The 27,936-nt window shown below is 38.0% G+C and overlaps 1 protein-coding gene across 2 annotated transcripts in view; it reads right to left on the reverse strand.

The window, feature by feature from the left end:
* The window catches only part of UACA (uveal autoantigen with coiled-coil domains and ankyrin repeats), a 114,291-nt gene that overhangs the window by 34,050 nt on the left and 52,305 nt on the right, over positions 1 to 27,936 (reverse strand). Inside the window, exons 1-5 of one of the 2 annotated variants that reach the window (XM_006087822.3) lie at positions 20,005 to 20,384; positions 17,607 to 17,740; positions 12,810 to 12,898; positions 2,846 to 2,910; positions 1,971 to 2,028 (exon numbers count right to left, since the gene is read on the reverse strand). In XM_006087822.3, coding sequence (XP_006087884.1) covers positions 1,971 to 2,028; positions 2,846 to 2,910; positions 12,810 to 12,898; positions 17,607 to 17,740; positions 20,005 to 20,043 — 385 coding nt within the window. In that variant the 5' untranslated portion in view covers positions 20,044 to 20,384. Of the gene's footprint in view, positions 1 to 1,970; positions 2,029 to 2,845; positions 2,911 to 12,809; positions 12,899 to 17,606; positions 17,741 to 20,004; positions 20,385 to 27,936 lie in introns of those variants that run through there. The other variant, XM_006087821.3, reaches the window with a different exon arrangement.

A 27,936-nucleotide genomic window follows, 5' to 3' on the forward strand; every position in this document is an offset into this window, starting at 1 on the left:
AATATCCTCAGGTGAGGATTAACAAAAAAACAACAACAAAAAGAGTATAGGTGTTTTAATATAATATTCTCTCTAACTTTATGTATGTTTTAAATTTTCCACAATAGTTAATATAATTTTTAAAAAGTGATTATCAATAATGTTGTATTAATTTTTTAAAAACTAGGAAAAGGTAGTAAGAGAACAGAAATATCATGTGTCATATTCATATTTTAGAAAGCAGCAAAATAATTTTTTAAATTTCATCAAGCATAGCAAATTAGCATTACAAATATAAATTTTTAAAAATTATTTTAAATTTAATATGTGAATTTGTCTTGATGATTCCATAAAAGTTTGATAGTACATCACTTGTGAATCTAAGCTTCTGTTTTTATTAAAGTAGCAATACAAAATTATCAGCAAAAATAAAATCTATATAGTGTCCTGACTGGTGTGGTTCAGGGGTTAGAGCATCAATCCATGTACTGAAGGGTTTCCGGTTGGATTCCTCATCAAGGGCACGTACCTGGGTTGCAGGTTTGATCCTGGCCCTGGTCAGGGCACGTGTAGGAGGCAACCAATGAGTGTGTCTCACATCAATGTTTCTTCTCTCTCTCTCTCTCCCTCCCTCCCTCCCTCGCTTCCTCCCTCCCTTCCTCCCTCTCTCCCTCCACTGTCTCTAAAACAGCAATGGAAAAACATATCCTCTGGTGAGGATTAACAAAAATAAAATCTATAGTAACTCACAGGGGTCATTACGAGGCTTAAGTGATAATGTATGTAAAAATGCTTTGCAAATAATACCATTCTACACAAAAATGTATTGTGTAAAAATTAAACTATTATAAAAGCACAAAAAATATAAAAAGAAAAAATTGAAAGAAAATTTAGGAATAAAAGTTTAAAGGAAATTTGAAGTACAATGCATGTTTAATGCAAACCACTTTAATCTACTGCAGACAGTCCATATATGTGAGAAGAAAGGTAAGTATTTTTTTCTTTCTTTCTTTTGGCCTTCTAATAAACTGTAGGAGTGTCAGGTTTAGAAGAATCAAATGGCAGGTCAAACATTACATTCCAAAAATACTTAATATCCAACTTTTTTCTAAGTATTTTAAGACACCTAAAGAATACAGATAAATTTAGATATACAACTAAGATAATAAACTCTGTGAAATGATTAGTATAAATCTTTTTTAAAATATAGCATATTACAGTGATATGAAATTCAGCACTAACACCTCTAACCAAATAATCACCACCACCCTTAATTAAGAAATTACTACATGCCAGGCTCTACTCATGATTTAATCATAATTACTGCAGTAGTATTAACTTCACGTTTTAAATTTGATTTCAGAGAGGAAGGGAGAGGGAAAGAGAGACAGAAACATCAATGATGGGAGAGAATCACTGATCAGCTGCCTCCTACATGCCCCACACTGAGGATCGAGCCCACAACCCCAGCATGTGCCCTCTGGGTTCACTGCTTGATGCTTAACCACTGAACCACACTGGCTGGGCTTAACTTTATTTTGAAGATGAGAAAAATGAAGTTCAGAGATGTTAATTAGGTAAATGTAGTTTTCAAGAAAGAGAAAAATCTTCTTCCCATTTCTCCTGCCAATTCCCAAACTAACTCACTAATTCTCATTCATTCTCATTCTCTCTCTCTCTCTCTCTCTCTCTCTCTCTCTCTCTCTCTCTCCCCCCCCCCCCTACACCCCACCCCCACTACTGGAGATCCCTGAGGTCAGGTTTATTCATCTTTGGACTTTTAGTATCTAGCAAACTGACCAGTAAATATTGACTGAATGAATCTTTCTAAGCTGTACAATCTAAAAATATATATATTCAAATTTGAGTAAAAAAATTATAATATTCTATTTCTCCATACAAATATATGCACGTTAAAACTTTCAAATTAATATAAGTGCCTAGCCATTTTAACAAATATTTCTTTCTGTCCAAGTGCAATCTTTGCTTACCAGCATCATGAAGTGCGGTTCTTCCCTGCAGGTCTGCATGTTCAGTGGGACAATTGTACTGTTAAAATACAAAAACTTAGTCATCTAGAAGAGTTTTATTTAAATTTTATTTAAAATTAAATATCTGAACTCCAATTAACAGGTGTTAATCTTAAAATATTCTATTTATGAAAAAAAAACACCAAAAACTCTAGATAAGCCACTAAATATTTTGACATGAAACAAACATAATAATGTTATACTGTAAATTTAACAATATTTCACCAAACAGAAAAATATATGGTACATTCCAATAGCCTGGTACATATAAACTACGTTATAGTTTGGATTTTGTATGTTTTTTTCCAGCATGGGTTAAAACATGAACTGAATCAGAAAAAACAAATGAGTTCTGCTGCTTAACTTAGTGGCGAAAATGTTTATGAAAATGTATGACTGAACCATTTAACTGAAAATTCAGCCCACTAGTTCATAGAATTTTTTGGCTGCCTGATTACATGTTTAACTAGTGGTTAATATTATTTAGTTTAAGTTATGGATGCTTATTAAAAACAGATAGATCCTATGTTGTCTCGCTTTATCTTATTGCCATATACCAGACAACAGAAAATTCCAATCTCCAGCTAATGTCAACAGGAAGGCCATGTCTTTTGTTATTTATTTTTAATACACTGAGTTATGCAATTCACTTCCCTCAGAGTTTTTGCTCTTTATTGTTCACATTCTTTCACAAATGATGGAAAAAATATTATGTAAGCTAATACTCAACGTTAGCCTACTATTTTCTTTGATCTCAAATTCCAAAAACACATTAAAAACACATCTATTATTTGCAATTAAAATAATAAAGCCAAAATATTAACCACTTTTACTACCTGTAGAAGTTTTTGTAGGCACAATGCATGTCCATACTTTGCAGCCAGGTGAAGAGCATTTCTTCCTATAAAAGAAATAATTTAAAATACATGTGAATTTTTCCATAGAAATATGATTCATTTTTTCAAAAGTAATTGACAGGATACTTAATTTGTAAGCATGCTTTCAGTTTCTAAGATGTTTCATCTGGGTTGATATTTTGATAAGATATAATTGTACACACCAAAAAATGAAGGTGGGAAGAAAAATTAAACATACAAATGCAAAAAGAGCAAGCACACTGTCTTATTTGCCCTGTATCTCTATTAGTGCCTGAGACAGAGTAAATAATTAAATATTGGCACAACAAAGAAGAGAGGAAGAGAAAAGGAAAAAGAGGATGAGGAAAAAAGAAGAGAAAGATACCTAGATTTTTCATAACATTTCCATATAGGCAGCATGGATTCTAAAATAGAGGAAGTTAAGAGATATAAGTCAAAAAAAGGGTATTCTGTAATTTCTATGCTTCAACTAAAATTCCAAGTTCATTCAAAGTCTTCGTCTCGGGAGAAACCAAGATGGCAGCATAGGTAAACACCTGAAATTGCTGCCTCGCACAACCACTTCAAAAATACAACTAAAAGACAAAATGGACATCATCCAGAACCACAGGAAGGCTGGCTGAGTGGAAATTCTACAACTAGAAGGAAAGAGAAAAGCACACTGAGACTCAGAGGAGGTGCGGAAGTAAAGTGCAGAGGTACGGAGGCACACGTGGAAAGGGCTGGTAACTGAGGACACGGTTGTCTTATTCAATCGGGAGGGAGTCTCAAGCTCCCGACTGCTCTGAACTCCAGTTCCGGGCGAGTCTCTGGGGACCCAGACTCATACGGGGAGAAACTGGATTGTCTGGCATCAGGCGGAACTCGAGGGCGGCTTTCTCTCAGAGGTGCTTGCAGCAATTACCGCGGAACACTGAGACCCAGGGCCTCTTAGGGTAGGACTGAGGAGCAGCCATAGCTGTTTGCTCCGCCCTGTTGATTCCCTGAGACCCCACCCCACCCAAACTGTGGGCAGAGGCTTTTGCATATGAATGGCCTGGCCCTTTGCAATCTAAAATTTCCTAACAAACTGCAGCTGAGTCAGAGACACCCAGAACATCCACAAGAAGGCCCAAGGCCCCACAGCAGCTTGCATTGCTTCACAGCTGGGCCTCATCTGGGCACCTCCAAACCCCAAACAAAGAAGAGGAATCTGCAGATCTCTCCGTAGCTCCTGCTGGGTAGCCTCAGGCAGAGGCTAAATTAGCACCTCCTTAGAGATCCAAGAGCCAGTGTACCCAGTGGTCAGAGTGGGACCATCCAGATTACAACTCCTCAGATCCACAAGGGACACACTCAGGGGGCAGACGCAGTGAGCACCAAAGCCCCACTGAAGCAAGTCTTACCCCATAAGGGCGTCTCCAGCCCAGAAGTTCTCCCACCGTAGACACAGCTGATTCTCACAGCCAATTGACCTGGAGGTCAATTCCTCCCAGTGATACCTACAACAATCAAGGCTTAACTACAACAAGACTGTGCACAAAGCCCACAAAGGGGTGCACCAAGAGTGTCCACCTCAGGTAATTGGGGAGGCTGAGACACTGGGCCCTATAGGACATGTAGAAAGCCACTCTATCAACACAGGGAAGCAGCCAAAATGCGGAGACAAAGAAACAGGTCACAAATGACAGAAATGGAGGAAAGCAAACTACTGGATATAGAGTTCAAAACCATGGTTTTAAGGTTTTTCAAGAATTTTCTAGAAACCGCCGATAAATCTAGTGAGACCCTCGAGGATATGAAAAAGGACCAACTAGAAATTAAGCATACACTGACTGAAATAAAGAATATTAACAGAGATCCAACAGCAGACTAGAGGATCGCAAGAATCAAGTCAAAGATTTGAAATACAAAGAAGCAAAAAACACCCAACCGGAAAAACAAAAAGAAAAAAGAATCCAAAAATATGAAGATAGTGTAAGGAGCCTCTGGGACAACTTCAAGCATACCAACATCCGAATTATGGGGGTGCCAGAAGAAGAGAGAGAGCAAGATATTGAAAACCTATTTGAAGAAATAATGAAAGAAAACTTCCCCTACCTGGTGAGAGAAATAGACTTACAAGTCCAGGAAGTGCAGAGAACCCCAAACAAAAGGAATCCAAAGAGGACCACACCAAGACACATCATAATTAAAATGCCAAGAGCAAAAGACAAAGAAATTTAAAAGCAGCAAGAGAAAAACAGTTAGTTACCTACAAGGGAGTACCCATACGACTGTCAGCTGATTTCTCAATAAAAACTATGCAGGCCAGAAGGGAGTGGCAAGAAATATTCAAAGTGATGAATAGCAGGAACCTACAACCAAGATTACTTTACCCAGCAAAGCTATCATTCAGAATTGAAGGTCAGATAAAGAGCTTCACAGATAAGAAAAAGCTAACTGTCCTAACCGGTTTGGCTCAGTGGACAGAGCGTCAGCCTGTGGACTGAAAGGTCCCGGGTTCGATTCCGGTCAAGGGCATGTACCTTGGTTGCGGGTACATCCCCAGTAGGGAGTGTGCAGGAGGCAACTGATCGATGTTTCTCTCTCATCGATGTTTCTAACTGTCTATCCCTCTCCCTTCCTCTCTGTAAAAAAAATCAATAAAATATATTTTAAAAAAAAAGAAAAAGAAAAAGCTAAAAGAGTTCATCACCACCAAACCAGTATTATATGAAATGCTGAAAGGTATCCTTTAAGAAGAGGAAGAAGAAAAAGGTAAAGATAAAAATTATGAACAACAAATACATATCTATCAACAAGTGAATCTAAAAATCAAGTGAATAAAAAATCTGATGAACAGAATAAACTGGTGAACATAATAGAATCAGGGGCATAGAAAGGGAGTGGACTGACAATTCTCGGGGGGAATGGGGTGTGGGGGTGCAGGAAGAGACTGGAAAAAATCGTACACCTATGGATGAGGACAGTGTGGGGGGGGGGTAAGGGCAGAGGGTGGGGTGGGAACTGGGTGGAGGGGAGCTATGGGGGGAAAAAGAGGAACAACTGTAATAATCTGAACAATAAAGATTTAATTTAAAAAATAAAAATTAAAAAATTAAAAAAGGCTTTGTCTCTGAAAATCAGTATTGTTCAACTGTGGGTGTTAAAATGTGCAATTTAAAGGAAATTGTAAAGAGGAGGGCAGGGAAGTGGTACCAGATAATCTGAAAGGTTAACTCTTAATACTGAAAAAGGTAAATTTGCAGAGAATGTTCTACCTCCTAATTATACTTCTTTACCCATACATCTCTCTTTAACGGTGAAAACCGTAAGGGTTTCACCAGCATATTCCAGCTTTCAATCTTTAATGCTCTCAATTTCTCTCTAAATTCACAAACTTCCTTAAAAACAATTGCTCTTCACAAGTAGATCTTTCTGCTAGAAAAAAAGTATTTTATGTTTTGTTCATCCTGAATAAATAAATTGACATTCAACTCTCATTCAGTTTTATATAAGTTTAGATAAGTGTTAAGTTTTCTTGGGTCTGATCACTTCTGTGTAGGTAACTAACCAGGTTGAAGAACAAAATCAATGAGTCCAGGTGTTTACACAGGTACAGATACAAGAAATTCTCTAATTCCAATTAAGTCAGAGTGATGATTTCAAATTTTAATTTGGTACTATTTATGGACAAGTTTCCTAAAAACATTTTACATTATAAAAAGGAACTAGAATAACTGTCAATAAGAAAGTGTATGAACTGGAATGGTGGGAGTAGGCACAGTGGTGACAGTCCCTGATGTTCAACAAAATGCCACAGAAACTTAGTCACATAAAAATGTCAGGTCAGGTATTTTCTTAGACAAATTCAAATCCAGCCACTTGAGACAGAGCAGTGAAAAATCAAGGAACCATCAGATCTAAAGCTCACTACCGTGGATTGTACTAAAGGTATATACCTGGTAAGACCTGGGTCACCAATACCTCAAAACCACACTAACTTGAAATCTTTTTTTTTCCAACATACTTTCATGTTGCTTGCAAATAAAGCAATTAAGATAAAATACATAAAGATATTTTAGTCAAAAATTTTAAAATCAAATATCCATGAGTATTTGCCAGGCCTCGTCCCCTAGATTATAACAAACAATGTAATAACAAGTGACAAGGTCCTTGTCCTCAGGAAAGAACAACTCTAAGAACAAGCAAATAAAAGCCAAACAGAGCAAATAAAAGTACAACTAAACAACAGCAAAAGCAAAAGACAAAGTTAAGCGGGGTATGTTGGAACAGAGTGTATGAAATGATGTCTGCTGAGCTTGGGAAGGCATTTGAGCTTGACCAGCATAGAAGGAGGGAGGGCAAAAGTTACTAGATTGACCACTAGGCAAAAATGTCCACAGCAGAAAGAATCACAGACAAAACCAAAAAACTACTTAAAAACTAGTTAAAAAAAGAAGTTAGTACCTGTAAAGATACTTGAATCAGCACAATAAATGTAAAAAATGTTAAGATTTCTACAGAGGTATGGTTAGTCCAAGTTTCTAAAAATAAATATTCCTCTACATCAGTGGTTCTCAACCTTCCTAATGCTGCGACCCTTTAATACAGTTCCTCATGTTGTGGTGACCCCCAATTTCATTGTTACAAATTGAACATAATTAAAGCATAGTGATTAATCACAAAAACAATATGTAATTATATATGTGTTTTCCAATGGTCTTAGGCGACCCCTGTGAAAGGGTCGTCCGACCCCCAAAGGGGTTGCGACCCACAGGTTGAGAACCGCTGCTCTACATCAATGGAATGCATATATAAGACCAATTCTTTTGTTCCTTCAAAGGTGGCAAATAAATAGTTTGTTCTTCAATTTAGAATCCTATCTAATAAAGAGGGAATACGCAAATTGACCGTCACGCCATCACAAAGACGGTGGTGCCCACAGCAGAGGCGGGGTTTCCGTAACACAAGATGGCTGCACCCACAGCGGAGGCCAAGTTCCTGGAATGAGCCTTAACGAGCAATCAGCAGGGGCCTGAGGCTGCATGGCGCTGGGCTGGGGCAGGGGACCTGAGGCTGCGCCCCCCCACCAGTGGGGCTTGACAGGGGACCTCAGGCCGCACCCCCTGCCCCAGTGCCAGTCCACGGGACCTCAGGTTGCACTCCCCGCCCGGCAGGGCTTGACAGGGGACCTCAGGCCATGCCCCCTCCCCGGCGGGGCTAGACGGGGGACCTCAAGATGCACCCCCCACCCTGGTACTGGGTCGGGGGACCTGAGGCTGCACCCCCCGCCCAGCGGGCTTGACGGGGGACCTTAGGCTGCACCCCCCACCTGGCGGGGCTTGATGGGGGACCTCAAGGAGCACCCCCCTGCCCTGACCCAGGCTTGGGGACCTCAGGCCGTGTCCCCCGCTCCGGCGCTGAGCCAGGGGACTTCAGGCCGCATCCCCAGCCCCGCAGGGCTTGAAGGAGGAACTCAGGCCATGCCCCCCGCCCAGCAGGGCTAGACGGGGAACCTCAAGGTGTGCCCCCTGCCCCGGTACTGGGCTGGGGGACCTCAGGCTGCACCCCCACCCGGTGCTGGGGGACCTAAGACTGCACCCCCACGCCCAGCACCGGGCCGGGGGACCTGAGGCTGTGACCCCACCAGGCAGGGCTTGAAGGGAGCCCTGAGGCTGAGCCCCCCACCTGGCGGGGCTTGTCGGGGGACCTCAGGCTGCGCCCCACGCCCGGTGGGGCTTGATGGGGGATTTCAGACCATGTCCCCTACCTGGCGGGGCTTGACGGGGGACCTCAGGTCGTGCCCCCTCCCAGCGCTGGGCCAGGGGACCTCAGGCCATGCCCCCTGCCCCGGCGCCAGGCCAGAGGACCTGAGGGTGTGCTGGGGAACCTGAGGATGCGCCCCCCACCCAGCGGGGTTTGACAGGGGACCTGAGGCTGTGCCCCCCACCTGGCGGGGCTTGACAAGGATGGGGCCGACCGGGTCTGAATCTCGCCCAATGGGGGTGGGTCGGCTGGGTCTGTGTCTCGCGCGATTTTGAGGCACCACAGGTGGGCAGGGATTTGACTCTGGGTCCCGCGGCACGCCCCCGACTCTGACAGGAGGAAAATTTTCATATAAATTTTACTAATTTTCTTTCATCACTGACACTTCTATTATAGAGAAAGGGCAAATAGCAATATTAAAATATTTCCTCTAATTAATCCCCTTTTAATGTGCACGAATTTCGTGCACTGGGCCACTAGTTTAATATATATTTAGGTAAGTAAAGATTTTCCTTATTAACTCAATTGTGATATCTTTCACTCTCCTCCCTCCTTTCCATTACTAAACACAGTGCTGGATAATAGGAATATATATATGTATTTTTTATTGCCTGAAGTTTCACATATGTCTTTATTTTTCCCACTTAACACCCCCCACACCCCCAGCCATTCCCAACCCGGGCAAGCCCCCACTGCCCAAGTGTCTGTATCCACTGGTTATACTAATATGTATGAATACAAGTCCTTTGCTTGCTCTCTAACGCCCCCTCCCCTGCCATTTGTCTCTGGATCTATTCTTGTTCATCAAATTATGTGGATCATTATATCCCACATATGAGGGAAATCATGTGATATTTACCCTTCTCTGACTGGCATATTTCGCTTAGCATAATGCTCTCCAGTTCCATCCATGTTGTTGCAAATGGTAAGAATTCCTTTTTTATAGCAGTGTAGTATTCCATCATATAGATGTCCCACAGTTTTCTAATCCATTCATCTGCTGATGGGCACTTAGGCTGTTTCCAAATCTTAGCTATTGTAAATTGTGCTGCTATGAACATAGTGGTGCATATATCCTTTCTGATTGGTGTTTCTGTTTTCCTGGAATATATTCCTAGAAGTGGAATTACTGGGTCAAATGGAAGTTCCATTTTTAATTTTTTGAGGAAATGCCATACTGTTTCCCACAGTGGCTGCCAGTCTGCATTCCCACCAGCAGTGCATGAGGGTTCCTTTCTCCATATCCTCGCCAGCACTTGTTGTTTGTTGATGATAGCCATTCTGACAGGTATGACATGGTATCTCACTGTTGGTTTGATTTACATCTCTCGTATCATTAGTGACTTTGAGCATGTTTTCATATGTCTCTCGACCTTCTGTATGTCCTCTTTCAAAAAGTGTCTATTTAGGTCCTTTGGCCATTTTTTGATTGGATCATTTATCTTCCTTTTGTTAAGTTTTTGAGTTCTCTGTAAATTTTGAAGATTAAACCCTTATCTGAAATATCATTGGCAAAGCCCATGCAGTGGTCCTTCTTGTTGTTTTGTTGATGGTTTCTTTTGCTGTGCAGAAGCTTTTTATTTTAATGTAGTCCCATTTGTTTATTTGCTCCTTAGTCTCCATTGCCCTAGGAGCTGTGTCGGTAAAGATATTGCTACGACATATGTCTGCTATTTTGCTGCCTATGGAGTCTTGTAGGATTTTTATGGTTTCCCGTCTAATATTTAAGTCCTTTAGCCATTTTGAGTTTGTTTTTATGTATGGTGTAAGTTGGTGATCTAGTTTCATTTTTTTGCATGTATCTGACCAAATTTCCCAGCACCATTTATTGAAGAGACTGTCTTGACTCCATTGTATGCTATTGCCTCCTTTGTCAAATATTAATTGAGCATAATGGCTTGGGTCGATTTCTGGGTTCTCTGTTCTGTTCCAGAACAAAAACTAAACTCATTTTCCCTGAGAATGGGAACAAGACAGGGATGCCCACTTTCACCACTCCTGTTCGATATAGTATTGGAAGTGCTAACCATAGCGATCAAACCAGAAGAAATAAAAGGCATCCAAATTTGAAAAGAAGAAGTAAAACTGTCCTTATTCACAGACGACATGATACTATACATAGAAAACCCCAAAGACTCCATCAAAAACTACTAGACCTAATAAATGAATTTGGCAATGTAAAGGATGTCCCAAAATTCACGCAAGAAGTAATTTTGATAGAAAACACAGGTTTATAATTAAACATTGTAATTTTTTTATTGATTCATAAAGTATGGAATAGCATATCGGGTAAATGGCCTCCATGGCTTTGCTGGCACATACGCACTCTTTTGTTATTGCCTGAGCAGCCGCATTTTAGAAGAATGGTCCAATGATGCCTTCAGCCCAAATTCCGCACCAAACAGTGACACGTAGTAGATGCATTTGTTTCTCAACAATCACTCGTGGATTTTCTGAACCCCAAATGCGACAATTTTGTTGATTAACCAAGCCATCAAGATGAAAATGAGCCTCATCAAAATTCAGCCACATTTATGCAAAATGGTCATGGAAAATTTCAACAAAAGAGTGCGTATGTGCCAGCAAAGCCATGGAGGCCATTTACCCGATATGCTATTCCATACATAACCCTATACTGTATACTTTATGAATCAATAAAAAAATTTACAATTTTTAATTATTAACCTGTGTTTTCTATCAAAATTACTTCTTGCGTGAATTTTGGGACACCCTTTAGCAGGATACAAAATTAACACCCAGAAATCTATGGCCTTTTTATACACCAGTAATGAAACCACAGAAAGAAAAACAAAAAAAAAACAATCCCATTTACCATTGCACCAAAAAAATTAAGATACCTAGGAATAAACTTAACTAAGGAGGTAAAATACCTGTACTTGGAAAACTACAGGACATTGAAAAAAGAGACAGAGGAAGACATAAACAAATGGAATAACATACCATGTTCATGCACTGGTAGAATCAACATCATTAAAATGTCCATACTACTCAAAGCAATCTACAGATTTAATGCAATCCCCATTAAAATACCAACAGCATACTTCAAAGATCTAGAGCAAACTCTCCAAAAATACATGTGGAATAAAAAAGACCTCGAATAGCCACAGCAATCCTGAGAAAGAAGAACAAAGTTGGAGGGATTACAATACCAGATATCAAGCTATATTACCAAGCCATGGTTCTCAAAACTGCCTGGTACTGGCACAATAGGAATGTATTTATTTATCCAAGCATGACCTCATAGAATAAAATATTAAGGAAATTCTCTGTTCTAGGTCACCTCCTATTTACATGAATAACAAAGTAGAAATGCAGAGAAATAAGCTATCAAGAGTCCCAGAGAACTGAGAACAATCATCCTAATGAATAGAAAACTAACATACTCATTGAAGAAGAGCAATAATTGTGTTCAAATACTTAAAGGTCTACCTTGTGATATGCACAAAGACTTACATTGTAAGATTTTAAAAGACAGATATAGGTAGGACTAAGTTTAAGCAGAAACTGTGGTAAGGGACAGACTTGAACTATCTACAAGAAATAATTTTTTTAATGTACTTAGCTAGCCAAACATAGAACAGGTTTCCTTGTGAGGCATAATAATTAAGAACACAGACTCTGACAGCGACATATCCACTCAAAGACCCCGTGCCTCACAGTCTCATTGGGATGATGTAGGGATAAAAGGAGTTAGCACCTATAAAGCACTTCCATGTTATGTGTCAGCCATTCTTGTTATGATCATTATTGGTAATGTTCTTGTTGTTATGAGGCAGTTAGTTCCCATCACAAAGCATATCCAACCAAATGCCAAGTGACCTTACAACATAGAGGATTCATATACTGAACAGAATGAGTATAAACTAAATGGCCCAGAATGGTTCCTCAAAACCTGAGATTTTAAGATACTATAACACTACCAAGACCAGCACTGGACTTCAGGTCTTCAACTGCTCATCAGTTCAGTAATCCTTTCTATTAAAGGATTATGGTACTTGATCTCTCCCTCATGATACCTCAGAAGTAAATCTTTTCTCAACTACTTAAAAAAAAAAACCCAGAAAATTAAGGACTTCTCTTTTAAAATCACATTTAGGTCTGAATAAGAAAATTAGCATTAGATAATGCTTGTATCTTTCTGTTTTGTAATTGACTATGGAGGCAAACATACCTGCAGTGTCAGTGGTTGTAATATCAACTCCATTTACAAGGATGGCATTCAAACACTCAAGATTACCCTTTGAGGCCACCACATGGAAGCTAAAGAAAAAGAAAATATTTATTATGCCATAAAACTATCAAAAGTCAACTGAACTGTTACACGGATGTCACCTTTTATTCAATACACACACACACAAATGTTTTAAAGGCTGGAACTCCTATATATTTAATACAAGAAAAAAAACCACTATCCCATATACTGGAAAACTCATTTTACCCCCAATATATATAAGGGGCCAATACTTTCTAGAAATACCTCCTTAGAACCAATGGAATATTCTAATATTCAATAGTCTTAATAATAGAAAATATGTACTATAAATCATTCACTCTATAGTTTATTATTTCAAGTAGAAGGCACTGGTGCTTGAAACTTAATAAACACACTGCAAATTTTCTATCAGCAGTGATATACTAGTAAATATAATAAATTAAATATATATTTTGCTTAGTTTCAAATACAGTGAAACTGCCCAAACAAATGAAGTTACAGCAGAATACTAAGGCCAAAGGCTCATCAAAATCCTATCCCTTCTTTTTAGAATTATCACATTAAACCTAGGATAGAAAGTCTTCAAAACAACAAACTAAATTACACTTAAAAACCATAAAAGAACTGGCATCATCTTCTTCTCCAAAAGTACCAACGACTAACATTAATTCTTCCTTTTGCTCATGGACCTGTATAACTGATTGATAGGTTTTTTCTTGTATTAGATATATAGGAGTTCCAGCCTTTAAACAGACATAATTGAACAATTTTCCTAATAAGGCAAGTAAAGCCTGCTTAGAAATTAACTTTAAGCCATCAAGTATTCCAAACACAAAATAAAATATCCCACTGTTTCTTTGAACATCTAACACTTTGTTAATCAAAATATATTTACAGAAATATTTGCATGCAATAAGAACTTACATTGACTGTACTCCACCAAATCTAAACTGGTAAGTAAATACAGAAGACTAGTTGGCAAGTGATATATCAGGTTTAAATAAAACTGAGGCCCTAAACAATAACCACTGTGGAGATGGCAGGAGATAAAGGATGAGTAAGTGCTTATAAAAGGTGCCTGGATACAGAAACACTCCGAATTTCTCATCAGGGGTCTTTCCTGACCACATCATTTAAAGGATTTATATTTCCCCATTCCCTGAAACCTCAGTACTCCAGTTCCCAATCCCACCTTTATTACTCTATATAGAATTACACATTTTGTAATATAACATATAAATTCAGGATTTATTTTCTTTATAGTCAATCAATATCTTCCCACTCAACTATAAACTCCATAAAAGCAAGGATTTTCGTCTGTTTTGTTTCCTATTATATTCCCAGAAGCAACCTAGTCCAGTGGTTCTCAACCTTCCTAATGCCTCGACCCTTTAACCTTTTGCAGTCCAATGTTATTTTTGGAATTCAAATAGTTTGGTCCAAATTAATTGACGGGATTGAATGTTGAACTTTTTAATGTTCGTATTGCTCAACGTTAGACCTGCTCCTAGCGCCTGGTCTGTCGAGTCAGCCTCGAGGTTGGACCGAAAAGGCTTAATATAGTTCCTCATGTTGTGGTGACCCCCAATTTCATTGTTACAAATTGAACATAATTAAAGCATAGTGATTAATCACAAAAACAATATGTAATTATATATGTGCTTTCTGATGGTCTTAGGAGACCCCTGTGAAAGGGTAGTTTGACCCCCAAAGGGGTCGCGACCCACAGGTTGAGAACCGCTGACCTAGTCAGATGATGAGCCCTCAAATATTTAAATAACTGAATGCTTAGAGACAAAATCTGGAGTTTACAAATTCACTTCAAGATAGTACAACATTTAGTCATGCATCTCTATGATGGATATAAATGTAAACTAGACACCAAGCACTACTAATTAAACAGATTTGGTACAATTTGAATTAGAGAGAAAGAGGTATTTCTGATAAAAGGAATATAGTATTCTTAAGAGTTGAATAAATTCTGCTTTTACGGGAATTAAAATGCTATAAGGTTGAGGGTATTAATCTCTTTGCAGCATAGAAGTGGGGAATTATCCTATGCACTGCACCATTATAACCTCTTGAGGAATGGTAATTTCTTTCAAGCACAGGTTTTTATTCTCCCAACAATCTTAGTGATATTTTTTGTTTGCCTATTTTCATTTCTTAGCTTACAAAATTTGGAAGACTTCTTTCTTCAAAATAAGTCAATATTATACACTAATGATGTACTAAAGGGTAGAAATCTCAACAATCCAAAATGCATTATTAATCCTGGTGTGCTAAAAGTAGATGTGCATCAGAAAGAAGATATAGCAATCACTAAATTGTATACAGAGTTGTCAAGGAAACTTGAAAAAAAACTGCATTACAGAAATACTCTTTTAAATTAAAAAAGGCAATACATTTTCTTTTTTAAACAAGACATGTACTTCTACTTCCATAACAGAAATGCAGAAAATCTGGACAGTCCCTACCTCTGAGGACAACTAGAAAAGCTACATAAAATATAAGACATAAGTATGAAGTCAGCAGTAAGCTAACAAGATAGTGAAAAATTATGAGGCCAGAGGCCCAGAGAGGAGGAGGGCTTGGTGTTCGAGGCTATTTTTGGCTAGAAGCAATTACTGATTCCAGAGAAAACATCTGAAAAGCTGAACAGCACATCTGACAGCTTGAGGGGTTGGGGAGATGGGAATTGGAATCCATAGCTCTCCAAGTGGCAGGGAGGTTTCTTGGTGAATCTGACCCTTTTGCATTGGCAAAGGACTGCAACCTAGGAGAGAGGTGAACAGGAAGAAAACAGATCCTTGCAGTGACTATGGCCAGGCTCCAAATATCTTGTTTTTGAAATTAGATTGAGTTCAAGGAGCACTTGTTGCTTTTGTCTTAAATTTTCAAATTAAACCCCCTCCCCCAAATCATCCAAAATAAAATTATTTTTATAATTATACATAATACACAAAATATATTTGTAACAGGTTGTATTTGACTAAGTATAAAATGCTTTAATTAAGGGAGAATACAGTTTGTGAGTAACAAAAGGAAAATATTTTATCCTATAAATCCCAGAAAGAACTCTATTTCTTATAGTAAAAACCTCAAAATAACTCAAATATTTCACAAAATTATGTTCATAGTTCATCAAATTATATCAAGTTTTTATAACTTTGACCTTTAGTATAAATAATTTCACTCAAAATTGATCTAGATCCAAAAAAAATCTGAGCAAAAACTCAAGCAACCATTAATTCAAAACACTGAAAGCGTGGACAGGCAAAACTGAAGAAAGGTTTCAGTGAAGATTTTCAATCACAAAGAAGATTCCCTTCATTTTTTAACATCTTGGTATTTAGGGAAAACAAGAAAAATGAAAAACAAAGTCAGTTTTAAATATTAAGGTTTCACCATTTATACTGTGAGCCCTATAAATAGCTTAAAATTTAGTCAAAATAGGAAGGAGTAGGACTCAAAATAACCAATGTTTCTGTAGCTATCAAATTGCCTACTGAATAAAATTAATAGAGAAAAACTGAAACTTTTCAAACTTTATTGCTCTTAAAAACTATTTTTTAAGTCATGCTTTGTTATTTTTACTATTCTCAAATATCTAAGCATTCTAAGATAGTGCCCATATCAAGAATTAACTATTCACCAAAATAATCCAGAGACACAGAAGCATGGGACAGACTGTGGAATCTCAGAGAGAAGGGGTGGGAGGAGGAAGAGATCAACCGTAATCCATGGACCCAGACAATAGGTGGTGAAGGCCTGGGGTAGGGGGTGAGGGGCAGGGACGGGCTAGAAGAGGACAATGGGGAGAAAAAGGGGACATATGTAATACTTTCAACAATAAAGATTTAAAAATAAATAAACAAAAGGATGTAAAGACATAAAAAAAGAATTAACTGTTCCTTTCTTAATATTCATTGCTATATTTATTATCTGGTTGCCAGTCATGATATTCTAAATAAATTCATGCAAGTATAAGACTGAGAGAAATTTCAGGAAATGAGACTTTTCAGCTCTAACTTTGGAAGGTTTCCCAGATTTGGTTTTAACTGCTATAATTATAGATGATAGTAACAGAACCTAGAGTTTACCCTTTAACTCAACTGACCCCCATCCTAAGCAGAAAGGGAAGTGATGAAGACTGAGGAGGGAGGGGAGAAAAGATCATGTAAACAAGCCAGTAGTCCTCAGTGACACAGCAGCAAAGGGAAGGATCACTGCCTATGTCACCCTGAGCCACACAAGCTATTCTGCCTTCCTTTTTACTATAAACATTTTCATTTAAACTAAATTTAATTCTCATTTCCCCAAATATACAAATGAATTGGGAGTTCTGAGGAAAAGACAGTGCAATTTATAGAACTGTTTTCAAGATAGAAACTTGGTTTCATATCCCAGCTCTGTAAACATTTCCTACTTCTTTTAGAGGGCCACTGCGAGGATTAAATATGATAAGGAACATAAAAAAAGTTATAGAGCAAATGCACTAAATAATGCAGGCTGTGGTTTGCCACAAGGCCTAAAGAACTAGACTACAGGTAGTAACTTAGTATTCTCTCTCTAGCTTGGAAATCTTTCAAATTGAGAGCAATGTTTAAAAGTGATGTTCGTAAGATTTTATAATGTCAGGTTTGATAAATACTTTTTAATTTAAAAAGTTGATAACCACAATTTACAAACTTCATTTGTTTCCCAAGGGTCTTCCCAAATTCCCTTTAGGAAATTATCATCAATAATACTTACACAGATCTGCCTTCCACATCTAGCTTGCCTGGATTGACCCCCTTTTTGGCAAGGATTGAGGACACTTTTTCTACATCTCCCCTTTCTGCTGCTTTCATCAATCGGTCATCATATTTGTTCCAATCTGCTGCATGCTACAAAATTAAAAAAATAGTAAACATCATATACTAAAGAAGAAAGGAAAAACAATATTGCATATACATCACTCAGTTTCCAATTGCATCCCAAATTTCCTTCTCCCTGCTGTGCTAATTTCACAGAGAGAACCTTTCAGAAACATGATAAAGAAGAACTATATTAAATTAGACTTTTGAGAAAAAGCATATTTCTCATGTTCTCTGCTTTGTTTTCTTTGCCTTCGGAACAAAGAAAGAAAATTAATAATTGATGAACACCTACCCTGTGCCAGGCATAAATTACTTAAACAACCCTAGTAAACTAAAACTATCATCCCAATTAACAGATGAAAAGTCAAGGCCCCAGGAACATTAAATGACTTAAATGGCCAAGCCCAACCATGATTTCTCATGATTTCCACAATCAGTGTGCTTTTCCTATCTCTAACTCATGCTTTCAGATTTGGTTCTGGTTACATCTGTTTCAAAACCTTTTAGATGCAGAATTCTGCACACATTTTAAAAACTTCTTCCTGTCCAGTGGTTGAGCATTGACCCAGGAACCAAGAGATCAAGGTTGATTCCTGATCAGGGCACATGCCTGAGTTGCGGGCTCGGATGTGCAGGAGGCAGTTGATGGATGATCTCTCATCGATGTTTCTATCTATCCTTCTCCCTTCCTCTCTCTCTAAAAATCAAAACATATTTAAAAACAACAACAAAAACCTCCTTCCCAACTTTAGTAAAAGGCAAATTATACACAGACACACACTCAACAGAGAAAGCAATTCATTATGCTTATATTAGGGTAAAAAGAAATTTCTACATAGGAAAAAACTCTACAAAGGACTCTGAAGTAGTAACTACTTAAAAATCCTAAAATAATAGATACAGGTGACTTTCATTTTCTTCCTTCTTATTTACCTTCAACATACATTATTTTTGTTTTAAAAAAGATTTTTAATTTTAACAAAAGCTCACTGTACATGTATTTACAAGGAAGAAAAAAAGCAATTTTTAAAATATGGTCTAATCGAATCAAACCTAGCTTTGATTGGAGAAAACACATTCAAGACATTCTGAAACCAAAAACTTGGATCTTCTCTTAGTAAGCAGAAATGTAGAACCCAGAACTAAAATATACATTATTTTAGCCTTTTAAAATATTATAGAGTAAACTTATTGCTAAATTCTGTGTTAAGTCCAGTATTATTTCTACGGCAAAAAGTGATATACATGTTTTTGACTTAACTGACAAAGCAATTCCTATGTCCATAAATACCATAATAAATTTCTGGGGGGGAGGGAAATTAATCACTTATATGAGGCATATCCTCTAAGTGTTTGATCAATATGATTATTTTATATCTACTATCCCCTCCAAACTGAAAGAAAAAAATTGCCAATTTTCTAGCTAAATAAGCAATGTATTTATTAAATACTTGAAGTAAAAAATAAATATGAAAGTTAAATATGGAAAAAAATAAATACCTTAAAATTTTAACCCACTCCTGAAATAGAATCTGGTTCAAGTACCTACACAGACTTCAAAATTGTTGTCTCTAAATTCATCAAATCTGGAGATGAACCCACTTCCTTCTAATTTCAAAAATTCAAACTGACAACTATGAGTAGAGATAGTTCTACTTATTGACTCAAAGGCTAAACTACATTTTAGGTATCTGCTTTCTTTAGCTTTAAAACAAAACAAACAGTTTACTGATTCTAAATTGAAGAATAGTAGTAGATGTAGGTCTCGGATACTGTGTTTTCAAACACCTAAGGTATTAAGTCACACAAATACTTGATCTAAATTGATTAAGTTATCCTTGCAGTTAAAGCAATCTCAAATTTATTTCCAAGTAAATTTGCTGGTAGAGAAAGGAGCTATTTAAAACACTAAAAAATGGTAAAATCCAAAAGTAAGACTTATAAAAAGATAATTAAAGGTGATTAGTCTCATATTATCATGTGATTTTCACTTCTACACCACCAAGCACAGTTTTCCCTTTTGCTCAACTGTCAGTTAACAGAAATACTGCTCAGTTATTAAGATTCTACTACATGGGGGGGAAAAAAGATTCTACTATGTGATTTTTAAACCTAGAAAAAGAAACAAGAACTTTTTGTTTTCTATTACTAACCCCAATCTGTTAATCAGATAAATCAGAAAGAATATGACAAAGAAACCAAAATTAATAAAACAGTAGTACATTTTAAACGAATACAGTTCACAAAGCCTAACAGAATCTTTTGTTACACCGGACTACAGGGATACCTACTTTGTTCTTAGGAGCACAAGAAAACCAACAGTTCATCATAGACAGAACTTAGTTTTTGTTGCTAACAGCAAACGACTACAAATTAAGTTACAAATCTCTGTCGCTGACAAAGCAAGCCAGCAGACAAACTCCTAATCAGTGTGACTCGGCCCTCTCTTTACAACTCTTCCTGTTCTCCAATCCCCATGCTGCGCTACACTTAGCTTGGATCTCTAACGATATTTTCTTCATCTTCGGGATCCTTCTCCGCCTTCATAACGCCTGAAAATTATCTTCCTTGCTGTGCAGAATTTGAATAAGAGCAGCCCCAAGTCAGGTACTGTAACTCCTCCTATTTCTTATTCTTTAGAAGCTGTCCTTCAAAGCTTCCCTGTCAGGGACTCCGGTGGAAAATTTGAAGTGCACTCTGCATCCTGCTGCCTCAACACTGCAACAGAGACGCTGTAATGCAGGATAAAACTGACCACATCCGAATCATCTGTAAACAGTGTGGAGGCTTTCTCCCATTGGTCAGGTCTATTTTAGATTCCATAGGACTTGACAGCTGAGTGACAGAAAGCAAGCAGCAGCTAAGAATATACTGTAAATGCATGCTTCTCCTCTGAGTAATAAATTTCACGTCTACTGGGGGACCAATGACTCAAACGTATTGTAAAACATGCTTAGTTTATCAAAACAACTTGTGTGACATTATGACAATACTGTTAAGAGTCAAATTTGGTTATTCCACAAAATAATATTTAAAATCAGCTTCATTCAGTCTTAGGATCATCTATGGTGAACTTATAATAACCTTGGTAAACAGAATATAAAATTCTATTTTAAGCAAATGTGTCACACTTTAATTTAAGGAAACACACATAGTAACTCTTTCGAATTTTGTCCATTTTCCTTCCTACCCCTGTCACTCTCCTGCACACAACAAGGTTTCAGTTTACAAATGCTGCCAGTCTGTCTCCTAACATGTTAAATGAGAAGAGCCAGAGGCACTGCCAAGACATTAAATAGACTGCATCATGATGAATACTTTTCAACAAATTTTAAATTTAACTCAGTACTCTTAATTTCCAAGTTTAGACCCCTGCCTGATATGACAAGTAAGTATTTTAATAGTGGAAAATCAAATTATCAGGATTCTGGGATTTAAAAAAAAACTGATTAAATACTAAAGGAGGTAAATGTATATTAAACATTGAGCTAGACTGTAAATAAAACCCTTTTTGGGGACAAAGCAGATAATTTCTCCACATTCTGATAATGTTTTGCATATTTATACCAACATTCCTTACATTATCAAGGACCAAACAAACATCTGCAAGCTCCAGGGTGTTTTTTTACCTTCTAGTTACTTCAACAGCATGAGAATAATTTATACTTCCTCCAAAAAGACAGGTTTGGGAAAAGTGTTTCATAAGAATTCAAAACATTCCAACACATTGTTTTTATGAAGGAGGTAACTGCTATACTTACTATAGAACATGCATGCTGACGGTTAAAAATTGTTATGAACTTCATAAAAAAATCAATTTCCTACTACTTACATTTAAAATATTAGGCACATATTCTAATTATAAGATATATAATAAGGTCACAGACCATAATGTATTATTTCTGAAACAATGATTTTTCCCCCTCAAATCACATTAGACATCACAATGAATTCTTGGCTGGACCCAGAGACTCCACCCACTGTATTACACCCTTCTTGAAAGGAAATCTGGAATAGAACTCAGGATCTGTCCTTTGGTTAACAAAGCAAGCACATTCTTTCTAGAAATAGGACAGCAAAGGCAAAGGAAATAGAAAGAAAAGGGGAAACCTGTAACAAATATTCAAAGCCATATAAGGAGCTGTCCCTGCAAAGGCTCAGGATTCAGGATTTACATGCCCTCCTGTCCTGAGCCTCCACAGACTGTGACTTAATCTCCTGTTCCTACTCTCACACCCTCCTTCTCACACATTTCCCAAGACTCTAGGTAAATTTCCACCTTTGCTGTCCCCTGTGCCTACAAGATTCCTCCTTCAGGTTCTTCATTTGGGTTCTTCTTAAATGTCACTTCCTCAAAAGGCTTCTCAAACCTCTGTATCTAAACAGCCCCAGCCCCACTGCAAACTCCAGGGTGTCTGCACTCTTTAACTTCCTGCCCTGTTTTACTTTTCTTTATAATGCTAATCAGTATCTGCCATTATATTATACTAGAGGCCCGGTGCACAAAAATTTGTGCACTCGGGAGGGGGGGGGTCCCCCAGCCCGGCCTATGCCCTCTTGCACTCTGGGACCCCTCGGAGGATGTCCACCTGCTGGCTTAGGCCTGCTCCCTGGGGGATCGGGCCCAAGCTGGCAGTCAGACATCCCTCTGGCAGCCCGGGAGCCCTCAGGGGATGTCCACTTGCCAGCGGGGAGCAGGTCTAAGCTACAGCCGGACATCCTTAGCGCTGCTGAGGAGGCGGGAGAGGCTCCTACCACCACTGCTGTACTGGCAGCCGTCAGCCTGGCTTGTGGCTGAGCAGAGCTCCCCCTGTGGGAGTGCACTGACCACCAGAGGGCAGATCCTGCATTGAGCGTCTGCCCCCTGGTGGTCAGTGTGTGTCATAGTGACCAGTCATTCCCAGTCGTTCTGCTGTTAGGGTCAATTTACATATTACCCTTTTATTATATAGGATGTTTATCTGTTTATTAGCTTACTGCCCATGTCTGATATTTGCTTCAAAATAATGAATTCACTAGCACATTAAAAGCATTATACACCATAACAAATGGGATTTACAACATGTTTAAATTGCAACGTAATACACCACATTAACAGAATTAAGGACAAAAATCACATGATCATATCAATTGGTGTAGAAAAAGCATTAGACAAGACTCAACATCTTTCATGATTAAAAAAACACTCAACAAACAAGAAATAGAAGAAAACTATCTCAGCATAATAAAGGCCATATATGAAAAGCATAGAGCTAAAATCATTCAATAGTGAAAGGCTGAAATTTTTTTTCTCTAAGGTCGGAAACAAGATAAGGATGCCCACTCTCACTAATTTTATTCAACATAGTATTGGAAGTCCTAACCTGAGCAGTTAGGCAAGAAAATGAAATAAAGGCATCCAAATTGAAAAAGAAGTAAAACTGTGTACAGATAACCTGATCTATATGTATGTACAAAAACCTAAAAATACCACAGGGAAAAAGAACTCTTAGAACTAATAAATAAATTCAGCAAAGTTGTAGGATACAAAATTAACACACAAAAATCAATTGTGTTTCCATATGCTTACAATGAACAATCCAAAAAATAAAATTAAAAACACGATTTCATTTACAGTAACATAAAAAATTACAATTAGGAATAAAACTAATCAAGAAGGTAAAAGAATTGTACACTGAAACTACAAAATACTGCTGAAAGAAATTAGAGAAGACACAATAAATAGAAATGCATCTGTGCTCATGGACTGGAAGATTTAATACTTTATGTGTCAACACTACCCAAAGTGACCCACAGATTCAACACAATCCCTATCAAAATTTCATTTTTTTTGCAGAAGTAGAAAAATTCATCCTAAAATTCATATTGAATCTCAAGAGAACCCCCCAAACAGCCAAACAATCTTGAAAAAGAAAAACAAGATTGGATGTCTCACACTTCCTGATTTCAAAACATATTAGAAAGGCACAATAATTAAAACAGTGTGGCACAGCCGTGACCGGTTTGGCTCAGTGGATAGAGCGTCGGCTTGCGGACTGAAAGGTCCCAGGTTCGATTCCGGTCAAGGGCATGTATCTGGGTTGCGGGCACATCCCCAGTAGGAGATGTGCAGGAGGCAGCTGATCGATGTTTCTCTCTCATCGATGTTTCTAACTCTCTATCTCTCTCCCTTCCTCTCTGTAAAAAATCAATAAAATATATAAAAAATAAATAAATAAATAAAACAGTGTGGCACTGGCATGAAGACAGATACATAGATCAATGAAATAGAATAGAAAGCCCACAGATAAACCCAGATATATAGGGTCAAATGATCTTCAACAAAAGTGCTAAGGCCACTCAATGGGGGAAGGACAGTCTCTTCAACATATGATGCTGGGGAAACTGGATATCCACATAGAAGAGTGAGGTTGTCTTACACCATATACAAAAACAATTCAAAATGATTAAAGACCTAAATTTAAGATCCAATTATAAAACTCCTAAAAGAAAATACAGGTAAAAGCTTCATGACATTGGATTTGACAATGATTTTTTAGAGATGACACCCTTACAGACAACAAAAGTAAAACTAGACAAATGGAACAACATCAAACTTAAAACTTTGCACATTGAAAGATATCATTAACACAGTGAAAAGGCAACCTATGGAATGGGAGAAAATATTTGCAAGTCATATGTCTGATAAAGGGCTAGTATGCAGAATATATAAAGAACTCCAAACAGCATGGATGGACCTGGAGAGTATTATGCCAAGCGAAATAAGCCTGGCAGAGAAAGGTAAGTATCACATGATCTCACTCATATGTGGAATCTAATGAACAAAATAAACTAATGAACAAAATAGACCCAGAGACATAGAGGCATGGAACAGACTGTGGAATCTCAGAGGAAGGTGGGGAAAGGTGGGTGGGTGGGAAGAGATCAACCAAAGAACTTGTATGCATATATGCATAGTCCATGGACATAGACAATAGGGTGGTGAAAGCCTGGGGTGGGGACAGGATAGAAGAGGCCAATGGGGAGGAAAAAGGGGACATACATAATACTTTCAACAATAAAGATTTTTTAAAAAGAGAGAGAAGTCTAAAGAAACAACCCAATTAAAAAATGGACAAAGGACCTGAATAGACATTTCTTCAAAGATGACATTCAAATGACCAAAAAGCATATAAAAAGACTAGAGGCCTGATGCATGAAATTCGTGCAAGGGGTTCGGCCCTCCCAGCCATGGCAGCTTGCCTCAGCCCTCGCAGCCCAGGCTTCATCCAGAAGGTCGTTCAGCTGTCTGGTCTAATTAGCATATTACACTTTTATTATTATAGATGCTTAACACCATTAATCATTAGAAAAATGCAAATCAAAAGCATAATGAGTTATCACTTCATATCCATTGGGATGGCTACTATAAAAAGAAACATAAAATATTAAGTACTGACAAGGATGTGGAGAAACTGGAACCCTTATGGACTGTTGCTGGGAATGAAAAATGGTGCAATCACTATGAAAAACAGGATGGCAATTCCTCAGAAAATTAAAAATAGAATTATCATATGATCCAGCAATCCCTCTTTGCGGTATATATCTGAAAGAATTGAAAGCAGGGTCTCGAAGAAGTATTTGCACATTCAGGTTCATAGCAACATATTCACAATAACCAAGAACTAGAAAGAACCCAAATGTCCATTGATGGATGAATAAACAAAATGTGGTATATACATGCAATGAAATATTATTCAGCCATAAAAAGGAAGGAAATTCTGTCACATGCTATAACAAGAGTGAATTTTGAGGACAGTGAAATAAACCAGTCCCAAAAAAAGAAATACTATATGATTCCACTATTAGTCAAATTCATAGAAACAAAAAGTAGAATGGTGGTTACGAGGGGCTAGGAAAAGAGGGAAATGGGGAGTTGTTGTTTAATGGGTATAGCATTTCAGAATGGCAAGATGAAAAAACTCTGGTAATCAATTGCACAACAATGTGAACATAGTTAACACTACTGAACTGTACACATAAAAATGGTTAAAATGGCATAAATGGTTAAAAAGCTATGATACATTTACACCATGGAAAACTATGCAGCAGTAAAAAAAGAAGGACCTGGAGAGTATTATGCTAAGTGAAATAAGCTAGTCAGAGAAAGACAATTATCACATGATCTCACACTCATATGTGGAATCTAATGAACAAAATAAACTGAAGAACAAAACAGATCCAGACTGTCAAATCTCAGAGGGAAGGTGGAGGTGGGTGGATGGGAAGAGATCAACCAAAGAACTTGTATGAATATATGCATAACTCATGGGCACAGACAATAGGGGGATAAAGGCCTGGGGCAGGAGATGGGGGCAGCTAGAAGAATTCATTGGGGGTAAAAAAGGGACATATGTAATGCTTTCAACAATAAAGATTAAAAATAATAATAATAAAGATGTGACTTATTCCTCAATAAAGCTGTTAAAAAAGAAAAATGGTTAAAATGGTAAATTATATGTTTTTTACCATAATTAAAAATAAAAATAATGAATTCACTCTAAAGTAAAATGAAGCTATTGACATTTCAACATATTTATGCAAGTCAATGTCATATACTTACAAGAAAAGCCCCATGATATAAAAAAAAGCATTCTAAAAAGGAACTATCCTCTATAATAAAAGGCCAATATGCAAATCATCCCCTCAGGAGTTTGACCAACCAGGAGTTTGACCACTCACTATGACGTGCACTGACCACCAGGGGGCAGCACTCATCTGGCAGCAAGGGGAAGGAAGGCCCCGATCGTCCCTGATCACAGGCCAGGCCTAGGGACCCTACCTGTGCACGATTTCATGCACCGGGCCTCTAGTCTATAATAATAAAAGGGTAATATGCTAATTAGACCGGCCGTCATATCAGACTTCCTTCCTGACAGGGGCTGGAAGGAAGCCAGCCCAGGTCCCGGGTGCCTGCAGGCGGCCGGAAAGAAGCAGCCCGGGTCCCAGGTGCCTGCCATCGGCCAGAGGAGGGAAGCAGCCCAGGTCCTGGGTGCCAGAGGGAAGCCGGTGCCAGCAGCCAGGGGAAGGAAGGCCTACTCTTGCACGAATTTTCATGCATCGGGCCTCTAGTCCTATATAATAAAAGGCTGATATGCAAATTGTACCCTCGACCGGGAGTTCAACCGGGAGTTCCACCAGGGGGTGGGACCAGCCAGCCAAGCTCCCACGTCCCCTCCCCCTGACCGGCCTGGCCCCGATCGGCCCCAATCAAGGTGGGCTGGCCGGACCCCACCCATGCACAAATTCGTGCACGAGGCCTCTAGACCTATATAATAAAAGGCTAATATGCAAATTGTTGCCTCAGGAGTTCGACCGCTTGCTATGATATGCACTGACCACCAGGGGGTGGTACAGAACAAAGGAAGACCTCAGCCAGCAGATGGCAGCCGGGGGAAGGAAGGCCCTGATTGGCCCTGATCGACGGCTAGGCCTAGGGACTCTACCCATGCACGAATTTCATGTCCTGGGCCTCTAGTATATTGTAATGAATACATTTCTATACTAGGGCACTGCATTGGTTTGAAAAGGAGAAATTCATCAAACTCAGAAGCAGCAAGTCAAAGTACCTCTGGGAAGAGTCGAAATACTGTTTCTAAAAAAGAGAATAAATATAACATTCAAACACAAAACAGTTATTTCACTAGGTAGACCTAAATGGATGTTAACTTTAAACTCTAAATCAACATAAAGGAAATCACTTACAAGTTTGAATAGTAATACCTCATATTAATATCAATTGCAAATTCATAACTTTTTCAGAAATAATGAAATTTTTTAAAATGTAAAAGTGTAGAAAATTTGTAATACATTTAAATTTATATATGAAAATAGAGATGACCTATAATTCTACCATGCAGAAAAGACCATTACTAAAAATGTTTATATTGAACTCTAATCTCTTTTCTGTTAAAAGGTGTAATAAAGATTTTTTAAACTTGAATGAGTTCAACAGTTGCTTTATTTATTCACTATTTAGAATAGAGGGTCTCCTGAGAAGAAATTTATAGATACAAGTAAACAAGTAGACTTTAAAATACATGCAAATCCATATAAAATACTTATATTTACAGGGTAGACTCAACAGATTACAGCTACAATGAGTTGATGACAAGCAACTTTTGATACATTATCCAGAAGAGAAATATATGAGACTAGAGGCCCAGTGCACAAAAATTTGTGCA

This window comes from Myotis lucifugus, unplaced genomic scaffold (genome assembly GCF_000147115.1).
Source record: "Myotis lucifugus unplaced genomic scaffold, Myoluc2.0 scaffold_41, whole genome shotgun sequence".
Classification (NCBI taxonomy): Eukaryota; Metazoa; Chordata; class Mammalia; order Chiroptera; family Vespertilionidae; genus Myotis; species Myotis lucifugus.